The sequence below is a fragment of the Hippocampus guttulatus genome, chromosome 1, assembly GCF_054856545.1.
Source record: "Hippocampus guttulatus isolate MCC_2025c chromosome 1, RoL_Hgut_1.0, whole genome shotgun sequence".
NCBI lineage: Eukaryota > Metazoa > Chordata > Actinopteri > Syngnathiformes > Syngnathidae > Hippocampus > Hippocampus guttulatus.
Window position 1 is genome coordinate 32,996,697 of NC_141261.1, and position 20,232 is coordinate 33,016,928.

General features: G+C 44.3%; 1 protein-coding gene across 2 annotated transcripts in view; it reads left to right on the forward strand.

The window, feature by feature from the left end:
• The window catches only part of sox1b (SRY-box transcription factor 1b), a 59,178-nt gene extending 47,206 nt beyond the window's left edge, over positions 1-11,972 (forward strand). Inside the window, exons 1-2 of one of the 2 annotated variants that reach the window (XM_086126949.1) lie at positions 449-721; positions 8,043-11,972. In XM_086126949.1, the coding sequence (XP_085983075.1) occupies positions 10,471-11,487 (1,017 nt within the window). In that variant the 5' untranslated portion in view covers positions 449-721; positions 8,043-10,470 and the 3' untranslated portion in view covers positions 11,488-11,972. Of the gene's footprint in view, positions 1-448; positions 722-8,042 lie in introns of those variants that run through there. The other variant, XM_086126956.1, reaches the window with a different exon arrangement.
• The last annotated feature ends 8,260 nt before the right edge of the window (positions 11,973-20,232 follow it).

The following is a 20,232-nucleotide window of genomic DNA, read 5'->3' on the forward strand; positions in this document are numbered from 1 at the left end:
GTCGCACTTCTTCCACGCCTCGTTCTGTCTGAATAGGGAAGGCATAAAAGTCCTTTTCTCCACCCCGCCATGCCAGGCAACTCCCAGCGGCCTCTTTGTTGACACAGCCGCCACAATGGTAGCTAAAGGCCTCCCATTATGACACTAACCCCAGGCCCGGTCGAGGCCTTGCAGGGTGATCCAGTGCACAGCAGCCAGCGCTGCCCAAAACCCCCCTTCAATATCAGCTTGCGTGTATAAGACTAAACCCCCTGCCCCCAGCTGCATTGTTCTGCATTATTCTGCCTCGACAATAGGAAATCACACTTTGAAAGTCATTTTCAAAAAGAGGGAAGCCAATCAAAATTTATTGTTTCCCTTTGGCTGAGCGGCCTGCCCCTCCCCAAAGCCCGGGTTTCATTCACAGCCATTATACAGACAAATTAAATAAAAGCGAGTATGGGGTCGGAAGAGGGCTGAGAGTTTCGCTGACATTCGCCAGAGACATTCAGGCTCAGGAAGATCTCTTTCAAGCAACGGGAGAGGGAAGAATTGAAAGATGCTGATGCAAATAACACGGCACGACCCCTCTTATTGCAGCGGAGCACAAGTTAAACGACAGATGTGAAGCAACAGATTGCAATTTGGTGGACTTCACGCTTAGTCCTTTTCTTCTTTTTTTTTCCTTCTCCAAAGCTCCAGCAGGTGATAACAGTATAGTGGAGGCCTGTTGAGAAGTAAGGTACGTTGCTACCCCTAACATACAGAGGCTTCACGTGTGTGTGTGTGTGTGTGTGTGTGTGTGTGTGTGTGTGTGTGTGTGTGTGCGCGTGTGTGTGTGTGTGTGTTTGTCAGATATGGCTGAAACCTATTCCGTAATAAACAGCTGTATTTAAATTTTGGTGCACTGTTGGCGCTGCCACTGCTTCTGCAAAGAAGGCTCTCGCAAAAGGACATTTCAACATTGGCTGAAAAGAAAATGTTGTACGGCTGCTAGGACGTTTCATGTGTCAGAATAGCCTGCTGTGTTTTTGTAGTTGAAGTCGCTCCGTTAACGGGAGTTCATATGTTTTGTACAACTGGCTGATTGCTTCTTCACTGATTTGCCTAAACACGACTTGTGCCTGGATTTGATGTTCCTCCTCGTGTCCATCCTGCGTTGATCAAGCCAGTAATTGCATTTATTATCAAATAAGCAGTCCAGTGACATGTTCTATTGGTGTGACCAAGCACACGAGAGACTGAGTGAGTGAGGGAGCAAAAAAAAAAAAAAGGATGGGATGGAGAAAAGGGTAGTTGGAGGGGTGCCGCTCTTTGAAAGCAGGAGAGCTTGGTTGAGAGCTAGACCCCATTTAGGATGAGCGAGAGAACTCTGGAGCAATTCAGGGAAGTGGGGGGTAGGGGCTCCTTAGACCTGCACTTAAAGGCCCTCTGCAGGAAGTCCTCATTCTTCCTCCTCTTCAGCAGCAGTGGCAGCAGCAGCAAAATGCCTAATTTAGCATGTGGGAGGATGGGAAGGAGGGCGTGAGGGAGGGGGAGTGAAGGGAGGACCCCCATCCTCCCTTTAAGTGGTATAACATCAAATGTCAGCAAGAACACAAGAATTAGTGTATATTATCAGTTATTTGTGTGTGCGAACCTTGTTATCCGCTCACTGTGACATTTGACAGAGGAAGCTCAGCGACCGTGTTTTGCCACGCAATGTTACGGATGGAACAAACACCATGCCTCACATCATCACCAAAACCTGAAATAATTACTCATGCTATGAAAGAACTACTACTGTTTGTTTGTTTGTTTTACAAGCACTGTTGATACAAAGACAGAGCGGTCTACATATAAATAAAATGAACTATCCAAAACCATACTGGTAACTGTTGTCATAATAGACACCATATGTCTCGTTATGAGACAGAACTATTTGAGTTTGAAAGGTAAGGGAAATAATGAAAGCCTTAGTATTAAATTACAGAAAAAAAGAGAAAACTATGTTGTACTGATAAAGAACTATGAACAAAACAATGCTTGTCAGCCATTTTAAATCTGCTGCTCTGAAAATCATGTCACTTTATTATATCAGGATTTGTAAAAAGAAAAAACAAAAAGTTGCGAATAGAGGGTTCTTTAAAAACATCTCCGTATTCTGTTATTATTATTTTTTATTTTTTAAACAATCTGCTGGAACACTTAAATTTTCCAATTGGGTTTCAAGTAAAGGTTATCGAATATTCTGCTGCATTGAGAATGACTAAACAATTTACAAAACTTTGTAATGTCTTCTTGTGATGCATGAGAAGGGCCATTCCAACGATTGGGTGATATTTGCCTGTGGGAAGACATTCACATAAATGTACTGTGACGAGGTAAACTTGAGTTTTTGTCCAAAGTTAGCTGGAATAGGCCCTAGGACCCCCCGTGACCCTGATCAGGATAAGCGGTGTTGAAAATGGATGCATGGATGAATTTCATTGCTATGGTTGGTTCCACATCTGTAAACGAGTCAATATACTCACCAGATATGCCGACTTCAAGGCTCCCCATTCTCCAAGCATGCTCCTTTTTCACTTGGTCTCGGTATTACAAGCTGGTTTTGTTATATACCTCTCAGTGCTCACAGATGGGAATCATATTGTCCTACGTTGTTTTTATTTCACCACGCTGTGTGTGTGTGTTTGTGCTTTGGGATGGAGAGCGTGACATAGTAATTACCATAATTTCCTGACTACAGAACACACCTGATTAAAAGATGCAACAGCTAAATTTAGCCATATAAACACATTTGTACGTACATACATTAGCCGTCTTGTGTCAATAGCCACATGTCTCCGCGTTATAAATGGGTTATTTGCAAAGGAAGAGGTCACACAGAGGGATTTTTATTTACCTCAAACACCAATAAGAGCCTCCCCTACCTCCCATAATCAATACCGAACACAGCTAGCTACACAGTCGCATCCGAGAACCTCTCATTCGCTCACGGTCACATTAGGCAAATTCTCCAACAGGCTTTCCCACACAGCAGTGCAACCTTTGGAAAGCAGTTTGTTACGTGGTGGGTAGACAGGGGGATGTACGGACTTCTATTTTTTTAATGTAACACAGCACATGGCGGCCCGGTAGTCCAGTGGTTAGCACGTCGGCTTCACAGTGCGGAGGTACCGGGTTCGATTCCAGCTCCGGCCTCCCTGTGTGGAGTTTGCATGTTCTCCCCGGGCCTGCGTGGGTTTTCTCCGGGTACTCCGGTTTCCTACCACATTCCAAAAACATGCGTGGCAGGCTGATTAAACACTCTAAATTGTCCCTAGGTATGAGTGTGAGCGTGGATGGTTGTTCGTCTCTGTGTGCCCTGCGATTGGCTGGCAACCGATTCAGGGTGTCCCCCGCCTACTGCCCGGAGAAAAGCTGGGATAGGCTCCAGCACCCCCTGCGACCCTAGTGAGGATCAAGCGGTTCGGAAGATGAATGAACACAGCACATTACACTTTTTACTGCCGTAGGAGTGGAAGATGGCCAGCTTTTCCTTGTAGTGTAATCCGCCGAATGTTGCTGCACCACATTCGTCCTTGCCCGGTTGGATCGATGGTGCCATTTCATAAAACGAAAGTTCGTTGATATTGAATTCTCTCGAGGTTGTTCGATTCCCATGGTCCTCCACGTAACTAGCTTGAAGTTCAAACCGCGGGTTCGTTGATTTTGAATTCTCTCGAGGTTGTTCGATTCCCATGGTCCTCCACGTAACTAGCTTGAAGTTCAAACCGCGCTTCATAAGCGTGTCTCTTCATCTGTGCCATTTTCCAGATGTTGTTTTGCATAATGCATGTACTATATACTTCAGTATATACACCAAGTAGGGGTGTCTTCTTTCACACCCACCCTTCCCACTTTAACATCTGTATGCTGTCCTCTGTTACATCAGCCTTTCCTTCTCATAAGTAGCATGTCATTGCAACATCAGTCAGTCAAGCGGACCCCTCATCCAAGTCACTTAACAGCACTCACAGATTTTGTAACTTGGTGAATACACAAGGCCACCCGCATTATTAGGCGGCCCGTCCATTTTGGAGAAAATGTAAGACTTTTAAGTGTGTCTTTTGGTTGTGAAAATACGTTATACATAATTCTCTGAAAGCATGTCACTCCATAGCCAGACTTGCTGACGTGTCGTCTGTTTCCACCAATGGCGGGAGTCAGTTGCCAAACAAACAGCAGAGACAGAGGTCACACTGCAAAGATGGCTGTATTTATGGCACTTGTTCCGTAGGCGGACAAACCATTTTTCGCTTCAAACTCTTCATCCGCGGAACCCAGCAGACTGTGAGAACAATTATTGAATATACGGTATTGGGAAACGCAACACCAGAAATGCTCAACTCACAATCAGTCTGACTGTAACATAACACAAATATATAATTTATATCAGATCATACAGTTTAAAATATACACTTCTAAAAGATTTAAGGTATTATATTTCATGTTAAAGACTAAATTTTGGAAGCGGGGATGGGCAACAAATGCTATTTCTCCAGTGTTCAAGGAGTTTAAATTATGACAATATTTTAAATGGTTCAGTTATACAGGCAGATTAATGTGCATGATACTTTGCTTCATAAAAAATGAATTTTACTGTTCATCTTCTAAAGCACTGCTTGTGTTTAGTTTGTGTGTGTGTGTGCGTGTGCGTGTGTGTATGTGTGTGCATGCAATGTCTGCAACTTTCTCAGGTCCCTCATAGGGACTATCATCGTTGGTAATCCTTTTCTCGCTCGACTAATCTGTTTTCGCTGGGGTTACAAAACACCCGCCCATCAACCCAACAAAAAGCCCCCCGCCTCATCCTCATCACCTTCCCTCTGTGCAGGCCCCCCTCCTTCGCTGCTTACCCCATTCTATCAAGGTTACATCTTCATCCTGCCTCTTCTCTTCTTTCAATAATCTTATTAGCGGTTTCATGTTTAACTCCTGGAGATGAGAGAATCTGACCAAATAAATACACCGAGTGTAGGGCTGTATGATATGGTCAAAATTTCCTCCTGCGATATGTTTGCCAGATACCTGTGTCCCGATGTGATATTGATCAGTGAAAATAAAAAAATAAAAATAAAAAAAACACCCATATGTGACTATGGTTATGTATATGCATTGATGAATTACATGTTGATGTGATGTGTGGACTCCCAGTGACTATACCAGCCTGGATTGCGTTTTGAGGCTCCCCATACAATATGTTGCATTGTATGACTTTTATTAATCCACATAAAGATGGTGGCAGTCAAAGATGACAGACATAAGACGTGGTTGATAATGATGAGGAAAGTGTGGATATAATGAAAGGCGAGGCTCACTCCCTTTGGAGCGGCGAGGCGCAGGCTGCCTGTACATTTTCAAACCAAGTTTTGCAATTTTATCCGCTGGTAATTCTGAAATTAAAAATATGGTCACATAATGTTCGAAAACACCATATTTGTGAGAGCGAGCGAGACAATTGAAACTATGCAATGTCAACAACATGCACAAAAAGTCCACACGTGACAGCTTAGTTTCAGACTGAATTTAACAACATTCACATCCAGTACATGGATGAGAAAATCTCCAAGTATTTCCAAAGCATCGCCCTCTGGCAGACAGACAAACAGCCATTAATGCAAATGCAAAGTGAGAGCTGACGATTCATTCAACATCAATTCGAGGACAAGGTGTGATGATTACGTTTTGAGTGTACATGCTTAAAAACTCTCAGTACATGTGGCTTGTTTAACACAACGCAGCACAAGATAGGTTGAAAAACACGGATTCATTCAGATGTTCACATTCTAAAAAAATTATTGAAACTGAATTTTTGCTTCGGAACATTGTTGATTTCACACAGTTGACTTAGAAAGGGGAGATTCCCATTGCTACTGAGAAGTCTTCCTCTTGGCTCATTGGAAAGGGACGGCCTTTCAGCTCTGCATTGACCTCGGGATCGGGAGTTTTTAAACATTTTGTGTACAGGTTACAGGGGGGACATTTTTCCAAGGCTCCCTCATAAACCCAGCACCAAGTCAACTAAACGAAATTGACTTACAGTGACTTTTCCAACTGCTCTAGCAACTGATTTTAGCGAGTTTGATTCCCGCAAGGATGGCACGTTGGCGACTGGTTAGCACAGGGGTTGGCAACCCAAAATGTTGAAAGAGCCATATTGGACCAAAAAAAAATCGAAAAACAAATGTGTCTGGAGCTGCAACAAATTAAAAGCCTTGTAACGAAGGAAACACATGCTATATGTAGCTATGTGAGCTATATTAGCTAACTATCAAAATGGCGTTGGCTACAAATACACAATGAGCCTTCCCGATTAAACATTTTTTTTCCCCTGCAGTGCATCCTGTAGAGCAGGGGGGCCCAACCTTTTTTGACCAAAGCTCTAACTTTCGATCAACCAGCCTCATGCGATTGACCCATGACCGCACACGGCGGCAAAAGCAGGCACTTACACACGCATGCCATAATGAGCAACAGCCATAACGGCGGCTAAGATGAACGAGGCACGGGACGCATTTTTTCAGCGTGTTAACTTTCGTAGCTGACGTGCACTGTTTTAAGATGCTTCTCTCGGTGCTTCAGATTGCCATTCTTTGCCAGTTCCCTCAGTGAATTGGACATGAAACGCAGTTTCTTCTTACAACAGCCACCTGCCTGGCATCCCTCTCTGCTAATAGAAACGTGTGTCGCAGGCTATGACGCAAATCTTTGTTGACAGAAATGTTAAAATGTAATATTTATTCGACATATTTTTACAGCGTTGGAAAATGTTCCGAATGTCTGTCCTCCAACAGAAACCTTATTCAAACAAAAAATATAATTTCACTCCCCCATCTTTTTCCATTTTGAAACATTTTAAAAAGAGCTGCATGCGGCTCCGGAGCCGCGTGTTGCCGACCCCCGGGTTAGCACGTCCACCTCACAGTACAAATATCCCAAAAGAAATGATAGCAACAGCTCTCCACGGCACAGTGGAGAGCCACTTCTCAGAACCATCATGAGAAGATCATTTAATGAAATTTAAATTCCACAGCACTCTATTTTTGACTGTCATTATGTTTCTTGACACGGGGGCACCATACAGTACGCTGCTGTGACATAAATGACAAATGAGATGCTAGTGTAAAGAAATGCAGCTTACTGCTATTCGAAATTGAAAAACACAAAAAAATTGGTCTTTATCATTTGCTTTCATATTTAATCTCCCTTGACCCTTGTCCGCCACTACCCTCCTTTATTTTTCAAATGATTATAACACTCAGGATGTTAAAAGGGCCTTTTATTTTGTACAGCCTACAGCATCTCCCATGTTAAAATGAGTGGATGAAGGACATTGAGGTCAGAGCGCGAACCTCGGTGTGTACGTGCGTGTGTATGCTCTATCAGTGCAGTTGAGCTCCACAAGTTGACAGTTTGCTATGACAGTGAGTCACAAACCAACTGGCGGTGTCCTCTAATGCACAGCAGATATTCCTTTGAAGTGTGTGTATGTGGGATTATTATTCGTAACATCTGTTCGATCAGTTAACCCCTTCTAGGACTCAGAAAGCCGATTATCCCACCTCCGTTACACAGAGCCATGTCATGCAGCATTAATTAGGAAGTATCCTACTTTTGTAGTTTTGGGTATACCCGCGAGTGGCTGGCAACCAGTTCAGGGTGTACCCTGCCTCTCGCCCATGGTCAGTTATGATAGGCTCCGTCCAGCACACTCGCAACCCTAGTGAAGATAAGCAGTACAGAAAACGGACAGTTTTGGGCACTTCAGGTAAAAGTCAGACGTATATGTGATACACGAGGTGCACTGCTTTAGCAAACCACAAAAGCATCATGCTATACTGTATGTGAGGTCATTAAGTAGCACTGACGCGCAATCAGTCAACCAAAAAGTAGGTTGCAGTTTATGTTTTGCAAAAAACAGCAGCGCAGCAATGAACTATGGAAACCAGAATCCCGGATTACTTTTTGAAAATGTTGTACCATTTTTCTGTTCTTTGGCCATAATTTACTTTGTGTTGTTGCTGTTGTTGTTTTTACAGAAAGGTATTTTTCCAACCGCCACCCTTGCAACTCAGCCGTCCAAGATTTGGGGAAATGTTGGAATGCAGATGGCCGAGCAAAACACACAAGAGGAACCATTTTGATGCAACAACACAAATTCACATCATCTGTGCAGTCCCCTGCCTACCTTCATGTGGCCTACAGCAAAGTCATGAAACACCAGGACACTCAGGACAACTGTCTTCTTCCACCGCGGATGTCTTTTCCGAAATAGAAACATGTTGACAGAATTAAGAAGAAGAAGAATAAAAATGACTCATTGTGTGTTGAACGTTTACATTTCCAATCTTATTGAAAGCTTCATGTCTGGTTTAAGCGCATGCAGATGTGCTTTTTCTAATGAGACCGAAACACGTCTGCTGCTGAGAAATACCACTGGTCATCATTCACAACAAATCAGGATCAGTTTTCAGGAAGGCAGAATCTCAAAGCTCGTGCAGTGAGTTAACCTTTGTCTAGTTCTTTGTCACAATGCCAACAACAAAAACAAACAAAAAGTCAAAAAAAATGTGACAAGCTGACGAACAGCGCAGCTCCGACCCAGGCACTCAGCAGCCAGCAGGTGGGAGAGAACGGAGGGAAAGGAAGCACGCGCAAATGGCAACCGGCATGTTCGAACAGTGTTTCCCAACCTTTCGTGAGTCATGACACATATTTTACAAAATCTCACGGCATACCACTGAGCAAAACGATTTACAAAAAGTGCATATACAGGTCCTCTAGTAGAAGAGCATTTGATTGTTATGCTTGTTCCTAAAAGTGGTTGGCATATGTAACTAAAACAGTTTTCTTGACTTTTATGCAAACAATTTTTTTGGTCAAAATAATTTACATTAATTAATGTCTCGTGGGTTAGCACGTCGGCTTCACAGTGCAGAGGTACCGGGTTCAATTCCAGCTCCGGCCTCCCTGTGTGGAGTTTGCATGTTCTCCCCGGGCCTGCGTGGGTTTTCTCCGGGTGCTCCGGTTTCCTCCCACATTCCAAAAACATGCATGGCAGGCTGATTGGACGCTCTAAATTGTCCCTAGGTGTGAGTGTGGGCGTGAATGGTTGTTCGTCTCTGTGTGCCCTGCGATTGGCTGGCAACTGATTCAGGGTGTCCCCGCCTACTGCCCGAAGACGGCTGGGATAGGCTCCAGCACCCCCCGCGACCCTAGTGAGGATCAAGCGGTTCGGAAAATGGATGGATGGATGGATTAATGTCTCGTGGCAATGTCACAGGGCCTTCAAAAGGCCTGCAACAGTTCACATGTATCATTAAATTTCTTTTAAGCTTCTTGATATGTTGTCGGTCACTTTGACGCATTTTAAAATCTAGATTTATTTTTCAGGTTCGCTGAATAATAATCATCATCATCATAATCATAATAATAATTGAATTTGCTTTGTGTTATATTTTGGGTATGATGAAAACGTAGTCACATTGACCCATGAACATTGTTGCGTGTGTGTGCGTGCGTGCAAGTGCATGTGCGTGTTAAATGGCTTTCTTTCTTGTTCACCGCAGAGCACTGGAAGGAAACAAAAGGGCGCTTTGAAAGCCACGTGCACCGCGCCGTCACTCAACCGTCTCCTAGCAACAGAAAGCAGAAATGCACCTGTGGCTCTGGATGGAAGAGCAGATCACGGAGCCTGTCGGTTGTCAAAAGCGCCGAGAAATTTCAAACATTCCACTTTCAGCGGTTAATTATTGATTTAAAACGGAAGCCCTATAATTCTAACTGACAATTTGTAGCATAGATCGGTCGAACTTTATTGTCTAGGAGAATGTAGCCTGAAAGGTTATTTTCTAATGTTTGGGAAACCCGGACTATTCATGAAAAGTCATCTGTTTTTATGGAGACGAAATCGATATTCTGCACTTGTCTCGTCATAAATAGGATCGAATAATGCAGGCGTTGATTTTTCATTTACACGGCAAAGGAAATGAAATCCTTAAGAAGCGTGTTTTGGGGTTCCGAATAATCGTGATATTCATGCTAAACAAGATCTAAATTCTCAGGGTTTACTGTATGTTTGATACCCACAAACACGCACGCGCGCGCACACGGCCGCTGTGACGTGTACAGAAGCTCGCTCCCGCGCATGCAAATCAGGTTCTCCCTGGAGCCTCTCCATTGGCCGCCCGCGCTCATTTAGCGGCTGTCAGCGCGCGGCCCGGGCAAGCTGCGCCAACTTTTGCCAGCGCAGCTCGGAGCAAAGTGGCGCACGCACGCACGCGGGGATCCCAGGCCGCCTTCTTCCGAGACGAATGACAGCAAAAAAGGGCAACGCGGGGAAGTGAGGAACAAGTTTGCCTCTGAGACCGCTACCGCTCTATACGACTCTCAGCATCCTCAAGGGAGGGAGGGTGAGGCGGCCTGAATGTTTCTTCGTGTCTGAGTGATTCGGCCAAGACAAGGTGAATGTACAGCATCATGATGGAGACGGACCTGCACTCCCCCGCGGTGCAACAGACCAACCCGTCCAACCCCGGGGGGCACGGTGGCGGCGGAGGCAAACTCCCCCAGGAGCGAATCAAGAGACCCATGAACGCCTTCATGGTGTGGTCGCGTGGCCAGCGACGCAAGATGGCCCAGGAGAACCCCAAGATGCACAACTCGGAGATCAGCAAGCGGCTGGGGGCCGAGTGGAAGGTGATGACCGAGGCCGAGAAGCGGCCCTTCATCGACGAGGCCAAACGGCTGCGGGCCATGCACATGAAGGAGCACCCGGACTACAAGTACCGGCCGCGGAGGAAGACCAAGACCTTGCTCAAGAAGGACAAGTACTCGCTGGCCGGCGGGCTTCTCGGCAACGCGGCGGCGGGGATGGGCGGCGGGCAGCGGCTGGAGAGCCCCGGTGGGGGGTCCCTGGGGTCCAGCGCGGGCGTGTACACGGCGCACGTCAACGGTTGGCCGAACGGCGCGTACTCCGCCGCGGCTGCGGCCGCTCACGCCATGATGCAGGAGGCGCAGCTTGCTTACACGCAACACCCGGGCGCCGGCGCTCACCCGCACCACCACACGCACCAGCACCCGCATAACCCGCAGCCCGTGCACAGGTACGACGTGAGCGCCTTATCTTACAGCCCCATCTCGAACTCCCAGAGCTACATGAGCGCCTCTCCGCCCGTCTACGGGGGCATCACGGGCTACACGCATCACCAGCACCACAGCGCCGGCGTGTCACCCGTGCCGGGGGCGCTCGGGGGAACTCTGGGGACCCTGGTGAAATCGGAGCCGAGCGCGAGCCCTCCCGTGTCCACGGCGCGCCAGCCGTGCCCCTCGGGGGACCTGCGGGACATGATCAGCATGTACTTGCCCACCGGGGACGCGGCGGGTGACTCGTCCGTGCAGGGGCGCCTGCACGTGCTCCACACGCAGCACTACCAGGGAAGCAGCGCCCACGTCAACGGGACGGTTCCCCTGACGCACATTTAAATGTATTTGATGTTTTGCAAGCACTCAATCGCAACCAAATACTCCAAGCAGTGGTGGGCCACTGCCACTCGCGTATAAATTAAGGCGTTTAAAGCCATAAAAATGCAATCACCTTGAACAAAGTTTCACCCCCTCCCCGCTACCCATTCCCAAATGTTTTCTTTCTTTTGTCTGGCCAGGCTTGGCGGAACGCTCACGCTGATTTATTTGAGCCCACGGTAACAGAGGTTGCCAAGTTTTCACACAGTTTCAATTATAATCCTCCAAGTCTGGTGCATTATACTTTTTTTATTTAATTTTTTTTTTTTTTTTTTACGTTTGTGTGCAATTTGGCGCGCTGGAAAATGTGTTTTGGAAAAAGTTTCCAGACAGCAATATCAATTGATTTTAATTTGTAACCCATCCTGTAAACGCGTGAGTCTGGCGGTGTAATTTGATTTTGCTGTTGTAAATGTTGTTAACGGTGAATAAATATGCCAACTGAACACGCTTTCTGCAACTGTATTGTCAAAAGGAGGAGTAATTCGCTTTTCATTTTTTTTTTCATTCACCCCAACATTTTTTTTGCTTGAAGTGGGCTGTCGCCGAACGAAATTGTAAGAGCATTTCAGTCTGCCACGAATACAGAAAAAGTGGTTGCTTTGTATTATCAATGCTCCCTCCTTTGATGTCCTGCTATTTATGCTATATCTGATTAGTTCTCGATTCGATTTTTCTGTCAGTTTCGTTTACCCTTAGAGGGGAGTGAATTGACTAATTGATTTTCAATTGGAACATAAATTATTGTTTTATGTGATGCCGCATTATCAGAGCAGTGCTTTAAAAAAACGTTTTTAAATGTAAGATTATTTTCTTTTTTCCATATGGATAGAGATTTCAAATCTGTATGATCATTTTAATCACATTGTCGGGTAGTTCAGTTGTCACACATTCGATGTCTTATTTATCCCTTCATTTGATTAATTTCCAACCGTTTATTTTCCCCCGTTAAAATCACGTAACGTTGCGGAAGAAAAGACACGTGCAAGCCAACACGCATTCTCATCAAGCTTTGCTCCAACCGCACTTGCGTTCGCTTTCTCCTCCCTTCAACCAAACTGTTCGAATGTATTAATGGGTTCGGGAATGGATTTATTGAAACGCGAAATGAGTGTTTTTCAAAGGGCAGTATGAATGGCCTTAGGCCATGCAGCTCGTTCGTCTTTTATTTCGTTGACGTTTGTTCATGTTAAAATCAGTTGGAGCCCTCGCTACCATCTCGATGATGACGTCAATCATAGTCATCCCAATTCCGGAATAAATGCTGCGCAACATCCGTTGAACTCTGGTAGAAAACGCTGCCGTTGTTCAATTTGGAAGCCCCGAAGGACGGCGTGGCCTGCCCGCGTGTTGCTTCGTGAAACAGCGGAGCAGGGTGAGGCAAGTTGAGGAGTGTTTGGTTGCGAAAGGGGATTTGAGTGACAGCGTTTCAGGCTTCTCGAGGGTTGGGTTTGGGTGGTTGTTGGCAACATACTCCTTTATTCACTCCTACCCCAAGATTCGCAAACAACATCCCTGGAAGTGACCTACATTTCCTTGACCCCCCCACCACCCACCCCTCAAAAAAAAAAATCCGTTTGCGATTGGCCTTGTACTTTTTGTTTCGGTATTTCCCGAATTACATTACATTAAATTAACATCAACAAATTTAATTAGGTGAGGAAAAAATGTGGGCATATATACGGTATATATATATATATATATATACTGTTTATATATATATATATATATATATATATATATATATATATATAAATCAATATGCGAAGATGCAAATGAATATTATTTCAGAAAATTAGGTCCTACATTTTTATTGCATTTTAATGCTGCATGGTTGAGCTCTGTTAATAAATGTGACTGATTCTTTTCTCATTTTCTCATTATTCAAGGGAGACCTTAGTGTTTGTGTCGTACATATTGACTGATTATTACTTTTGAAAAAAAAATCATACCAAAAGCCATGACTGATTAATTAATTGAAAACTATAAGTTAACTACAGAATTTACATTTCAATAGTTCCAAAGAAATAAACGAAGATCAGTAAATATACCACAAGGCTAAAATACTAAAATACTTGATGACCATTTTTACATTATTGGCTAATGTGATTGCTTTACTAAAGAGTGCCAGTGTTGGGCCATAAACTAAAGATCTCCCTTCAAAAGCACAGATGAAGAAGAAACTGAGCTGCACCGCCATCCTCGAAATGGCTCAACTTGTGCTTTCCTATTTTATTGCCTGTGTTAAGACAGCACCATTGTAATTAGCAATTAATACCTGTGGCACAAAACCTGCAGCGTTTCAACACAGCAAATCCTGACAATTAATTGTCACAACAGCAAATCTAAGGAGAAAATAAGAAGCAGTAGTGCAAAATCCTGCCCCAGAAACTGAAATCGGCCGCTTAAGTGCCTACACAGGAAGGCTTTGAAAATTGCAGAAGGTTTGTCAAAATGCAACATTTTGGCACTGGACGACCATCTTTTTCAGCAGTTGAGAAGAAAATAATTTGGCTCCCTGCACTCTGCTCCTTTGCTGCGCACAATCGTCATCTAATTTTAGAGCGGTCTCATCACTTTGGGGGTCATGGACTTCAGACATGGGCTCTTGCAAGTAAGTCAGGTTGTAGGGTTTGTTTGTTTTTTCCTACTGCTTAAATGTCTTGAATAATGCACTTGTTTGTATGCAATCCACGGACATTTTGCCTCGTGTATATAAGCTACTGTAGTCTGGTACCTTTCATACTCAGTGGAAATCGACGACAAAAAGAAGCATTTGATTTAGTGACTGTTTGCACTTCATTTAAAAGTTGCACCTATTTAATAAGCTTTTCCCCTCAGTGTTCTGACTTGATGATTTGGCTGAGTATTCAAATAAATGAAGTTGGTCAACTCTATTTATGGCCTTTTTAGTGATGAAAATTAAAGAATATGAAAAACCTGACGGGTTATCTTGTCTTGCCACATTATTGTGCTTGATTTAAACCAGTCAATAAAGGGTTAAACAGCACCTACATGGCCACAACTCATCTCTTGACAAACATGATTGTCAGTAATGAATACGTCCATCCATCCATTTTCTGATCCGCTTATCCTCACAAGGATTGCAGGGGGTTGCTGGAGCCTATCCCAGCTATCTTCGCGCAGTGGGCGGAGGACACCCTGAACCGGTTTCCAGCCAATCGCAGGGCACACAGGGAAGAACAACCATTCGCGCTCACACCTACAGGGACATAGAGTGTTCAATCAGCCTGCCATGCATGTTTTTGGAATGTGGGCAGAAACCGGAGGACCTGGAAAAAACCCACACAGGCCCAGGGAGAACATGCAAACTCCATACAGAAAGGCCGGAGCTGGAATTGAGCCCGGTACCTCTGCACTGGAAATCAAATTTGGATCCCAAATTTCCCCCACAAACCAACATCCAGTGAGGAACTTCAAGCATCCTCTTAATGGGGCCAGAAGGGATGACAATGATGTGATAAAATCATGAGGTTTTCTGCTGACGTCATGCATCCTACACAGGGTGGGTCACATTAGGACCGTGCTCCTCTGGCACCCCGCCCCCCACCCCTTCTAAATGCACTCAACACCCCCACCCCATTCCTGCATGTCCTAAACATGGATAATTGTCATCAGTTTATCACGCCCACGCATATCCCCCACCGCTTCTCCTCCTACAAAAGCTTGCACCTCCGTCGTTGGACGCCGTCCTGTCACGGGAGATTACGGGGGGCCGATTGCACAAAACCGAATGTGGCGCGGTGAGATTAGCTGGGCCGTCATTGAAAATAGCAATGGGGCAGACAAATTCTTCACGAGGGGGCCTTATCATGCAATTACACGTTGACACGTTTTAACCATTTTCCAGCCTCCTAATCCGAGAGCCCCCCCCCCCCCCCCCACCCGCTTCCAAATGGAGAACTATTGGAGCTACTGGCTGGCTGACTCCCGCCGGATGCCTGACTTTCTTTTCTCACGAGCAGACCCCACAAACGCAATTGCTTCGCTCGCCGCTGCCCTTAAAAACTGCCTCAGCAAAATGAACGTTTTCAACATGAGGCCCTGATCCGTGTGATGGCAGGGAGGATAAATCAGGGAACATCTTGAATGCACCATGAAAATCACTTTCATCTCAATCTATCTCAAACCCAATAAATCAGTTCATTCTGTTTTGAGCCGCCACCTTGACGGGATTGAACCAAGTCACTAAGCATCAAATGGAGTGCAATGCGTATTGTTCCATGTCTTCCTATTCAATTAGAGCCTTCCATGACAATCAATTAGGGGGCCCGCCCTAAATCTCCCCAGGGGGCCAATAATCATCATACACCATCTGCTTACATGGGCACAGGGGAGCACCGCTCAGCAGTAACAAATACTGTTGGGCCAACACCATGATGAATCGCAAAAGAATGCTCATTGAGACTGGAAGTAAATGACAGAATGACAACTGAATGACTGAAACCAGTACTAAGGGACAAGTGCACGATCCAGTGACTGGTTGTCAATTATTGATTGATTTATCTATTGACTTATTTTTAAAGGGACAGAGTATCTCAATCAACACTTTCTAAAAAAGTAAATACACCCAAAATAGCTAAAAGCTAGGTTTTTTTTCTAACCCCTTTACCACATGTTAATAGACACGTCAATAACAATACACAAGGGACAGATCATGAGGCATCATAGAAACAGAAGAATGAATACAGTGAAAGGCAAAACTAACTACTGAATAAAAAAATAAAACATATGCACATTTCATAGTAGTCCCCCTCGTGTTTACATAGTTGGGGATCAACAAACCAGTTCTCTATATTAAATGGATACATGAAATAAATATCCATTCATCCATTATTTGAACTGCTTAATTTTCACAAGGGTGCTGGAGCTTATCCCAGCCGTCTTTGGGCAGTAGGCAGGGGACACCCTGAACCAGCCAATTCAGGCACATAGAGACGAACAACCATACACGCTCACACTCACACTCACACCTATGGCCAAATTAAAGTGTTCAATCAGCCTGCCATGCATGTTTTTGGAATGTGAGAGGAAACCCACGCAGGCCCGGGGAGAACATGCAAAATCCACACAGGCCGGAGCCGGGATTGAACCCTGCACCTCTGCACTGTGAGGTTGGCGTGCTAACCAGACGAACGTCAGGCCGCAAATTAAATCAACACTCAAATATAAAAAAAATAATCAAATAAGAAATAGATGAAATAAAGCAGGATATGATAGAAACTCTCTGATTCGTTGGTGCATTCTATTGGTGTGATGCTTTGAATGAGAATACGATTTGACTGAATGCTGTTCATCGACGGTCTTTTTCTAGCTGCACCTCCGGGAGCGGAGGAGTCGAATTTTATGAAACTGCATCCGTTTTTGTCTATGTAGCTGATATTGGAGTAAAGACTCGTTTTATGGGAAACTCAGACACGATGGCATAATTAAAGATAGAGCTCAATACATGATACCACACCGTACTCACAAAGTGTTTATTTTGGTAACCGAATGATCACAAGAGTCATTAAACTGAACACCAAATTTACTTTCGGGATCACAAAATTATGCACAGGAAGTTGGTAAAACACTCATAACTACTATGACACAACAAGAGAACTGAAACAATCATCAACATCATGAAACGTGTCATTAGCTTTCAACAAAGTCGTTAGAAGGCTATAAGTGTGATCATTGCGGCTAGGCATCCTGGGAAAGTCCTCCTCTTTGTTGTTCATTTCAAATGCTGTTGCCAAACAGGTTGCATTTCTGTGAAACGAATGGAAAGCAAATTCAGAAACTTTAACGACATTAATTTGAGTTCATCTACAGCCTGCCATGTTTAAACGATATTCATCCGCTTAAACGGATTCTTTTTCAAAGTCAACACTGTGTTGCAGCCATATTTTGTGTTGTGCTGCACAGTGGCAGATGCTGACATTTCATCTGCGGTAAATTATTGGAGTGATTTCAAGAATATAGGCTACTTCTTTCAAGGTTTACATTTCTAGTGATTCAGTCGATCAGTTGAATGTCATTTCACTGTGCATGCGTCACGATCATCATGATTCATTTCTGTTGACCGCCTTCAAATAAAAAGTGTCACTGCCACATCATGAGCTCTGCCAGGTCAATTTAGAGCACGAACTCGGTTCCTTCCTTAAGAAAGGTTCAAAGAAACTACAGTACTAAATGAGGAAATTGGCTATAGTAAAGGTGCCAACAAGCTCTCTCTGAGAAAATGCAATATTATGGCGGGCGAGCTCAAAGTCACTTCTAAGTGCAGGAGCAATTACCGGCAACATTTCCCTGATGGCTTAAGACAGCTCCAAGCGAAGCGGTGGGGGTAAAAGAGCTCCAGAGTAAAGAGAAACAGGAAACACTCACATAATTATCACAGCAACTCAGGCTCCGGCTAATCACTGGAGTTAAAAGGTCTCCTGCCAGCCCGGAGGCCAGTGAACCACCACAGTGGCGGGGAACTTGTGTCATTTACAACCTGCAGGTGACACCCGGTTCACGTCTCTGCGACCTCCCATCGCTGTGGCCGTCATAAACACAGCTCAATTACTGCCAATCACTGGCAAGTGTCGAAGAATTACTTGCCGTGTGTGTGTGCGCGTGCATGTGTGTGTGTGTGTGCATGCAGGTGAATTGTGCATATGTGTAGGCCACATGCTCTCCATTGCAAAGTACAACAACAAAACAACAAAACAACACAAGGAACTTGTAATTGAATGTTGATTAGTGGGCTGAGAACACTGCCATCCAGCTAACTTTACATCAAACTGCTGCAATATCTGACCACATAAGAGAACTTCAAGTCTTAAAATATCCCTGGTTTGGAGTCCAATCAAAAAATCTGATTAGGAGGCTGGAAAATGGTGTGCGTGTGTGCGTGAGTGAGTGAGTGAGTGAGTGAGTGTGTGTGTGTGTGTGTGTGTGTGTGTGTCTACAGTTCATTCACTCATAACATGGCTAGCAGAGGCGATCCACTGTCAGTGTGTGTGAATGTCTAATGAAATTACTCAAGTACCATATTTTCAAGCACTTATTAACTGTTTATCTTAAGTGGCAAAACAAAACATTTAGCTCAAATATTGAGCTCCAAATATTACGATCTCCATTGCATATATGGTAGGCAAAAACATCAAACAGTGAAAGCTCAATCTTGAAAAAGTACTGGCCCCGCACAGGGTGTGTGTGTGTGTGTGTGTGTGTGTGTGAGGGAGTATGTGTTTAGTTTAAACAATATACTAATCTCTGGCATGGAGTAGAGGGATTTGCTGTATCAAAAGGAGCGAGAGACAGGCATGCTTGTTAGTGATATCTTGGCTAAAGATTCCCACACACACCCACCTCGGTGATCCACTTATGTACTGTCGGCCTGCGAGTCTGTGTGCCTGTTTGTGCGTGTGTGTATTAGTGTTTTCTTGAACCAAAAAAAAATGCAACAAAAATATTTTTGTCAAGGCAGATTTTATAACGCTTGACTATATAGGAGACTAAAATCTCTATGAAACAACCTGGTTGAAAATAGCCACCTCTCCGACATGCTTCCATACCTGTGCAGGTATGGAAAACAAAAATTAAACATACACACTGCTGAAAGATGGGCAGCCAAGAGAATGGCTGTGCGATGAAGAAAGCGGACCGTTGAAATTAAATTAATACATGACAATTTCGATGGAGTTGGGAATGTATGTCACTGCTTCTGATAGTGTTGAGGCCAGCAACGAGGGCTTTGAAGGCCCTCACTACACCCCCCACCCCCACCCCCGTTGAATTGTAGGGATTGTTATTCATGACAGCCATGTTGTCCTCACATCATGTCTTCGCCACAGCATCCAAAGATTCTTCATGCTCTGTTCACTTTTTGGCACTTGTCCTCGCACATCTAACGAGACAGATACCGACTAGGGGTCGGCAACACGCGGCTCCAGAGCCGCATGCGGCTCTTTAGCGACATCTAGTGGCTCCCTGGAGCTTGATAAAAAATGTTTGAAAGTGGAAAAAGATTTTGATAGTAGGCTAAGATAGCTTAAATAGATATAGATACATGTTGCAGCTCCGAAAAAGGAGAGCTGTGGTGTTATTTTTTTAAAACGTACACTTTATTTTTACTTTTAAAAGTCTCGACAAACACAGACACGTCTGCGTCCGACTCCGTGCCTTCTCTCTTCTCGTTCGACTCAAGAGGTGTTCAAAGACAGCTTCAGAAAGACGGAAATTAATGATCACTTCACTGACACTAAGAAAAGCGAAAATAATGCACCAAAACAAAAAATCAAGCGAGGAAATTACAAAATAAATTCTATGGGGGCGTTTGTGAACACACAACAAAGGAATGAATAACAAACAATTCTGAGACAGTCCAGTCTCCTACATACATAAGCATGTGTTTCCTTCATTGTAAGTTTTATATAAGGCTTTTATTTTTTTGCGGCTCCAACATATTTGTTTTTTGTTTTTTGTTTTTGTCCTATATGACTCTTTCAACATTTTTCGTTGCCGACCCCTGGTCTATACCGATTATTCATACCGAGAAAATGACCATCACTTCAATTACGGGCCTAGATTATCCTCCAGATCTCAAACATCCAAAATGGTGAGCAAATACCGATCACATGATCAAAACGTATCTATGACTGCATTCCTGAGGGGACTTGACTAGGAGGGCATGATGTAGGACAGGACTTGACT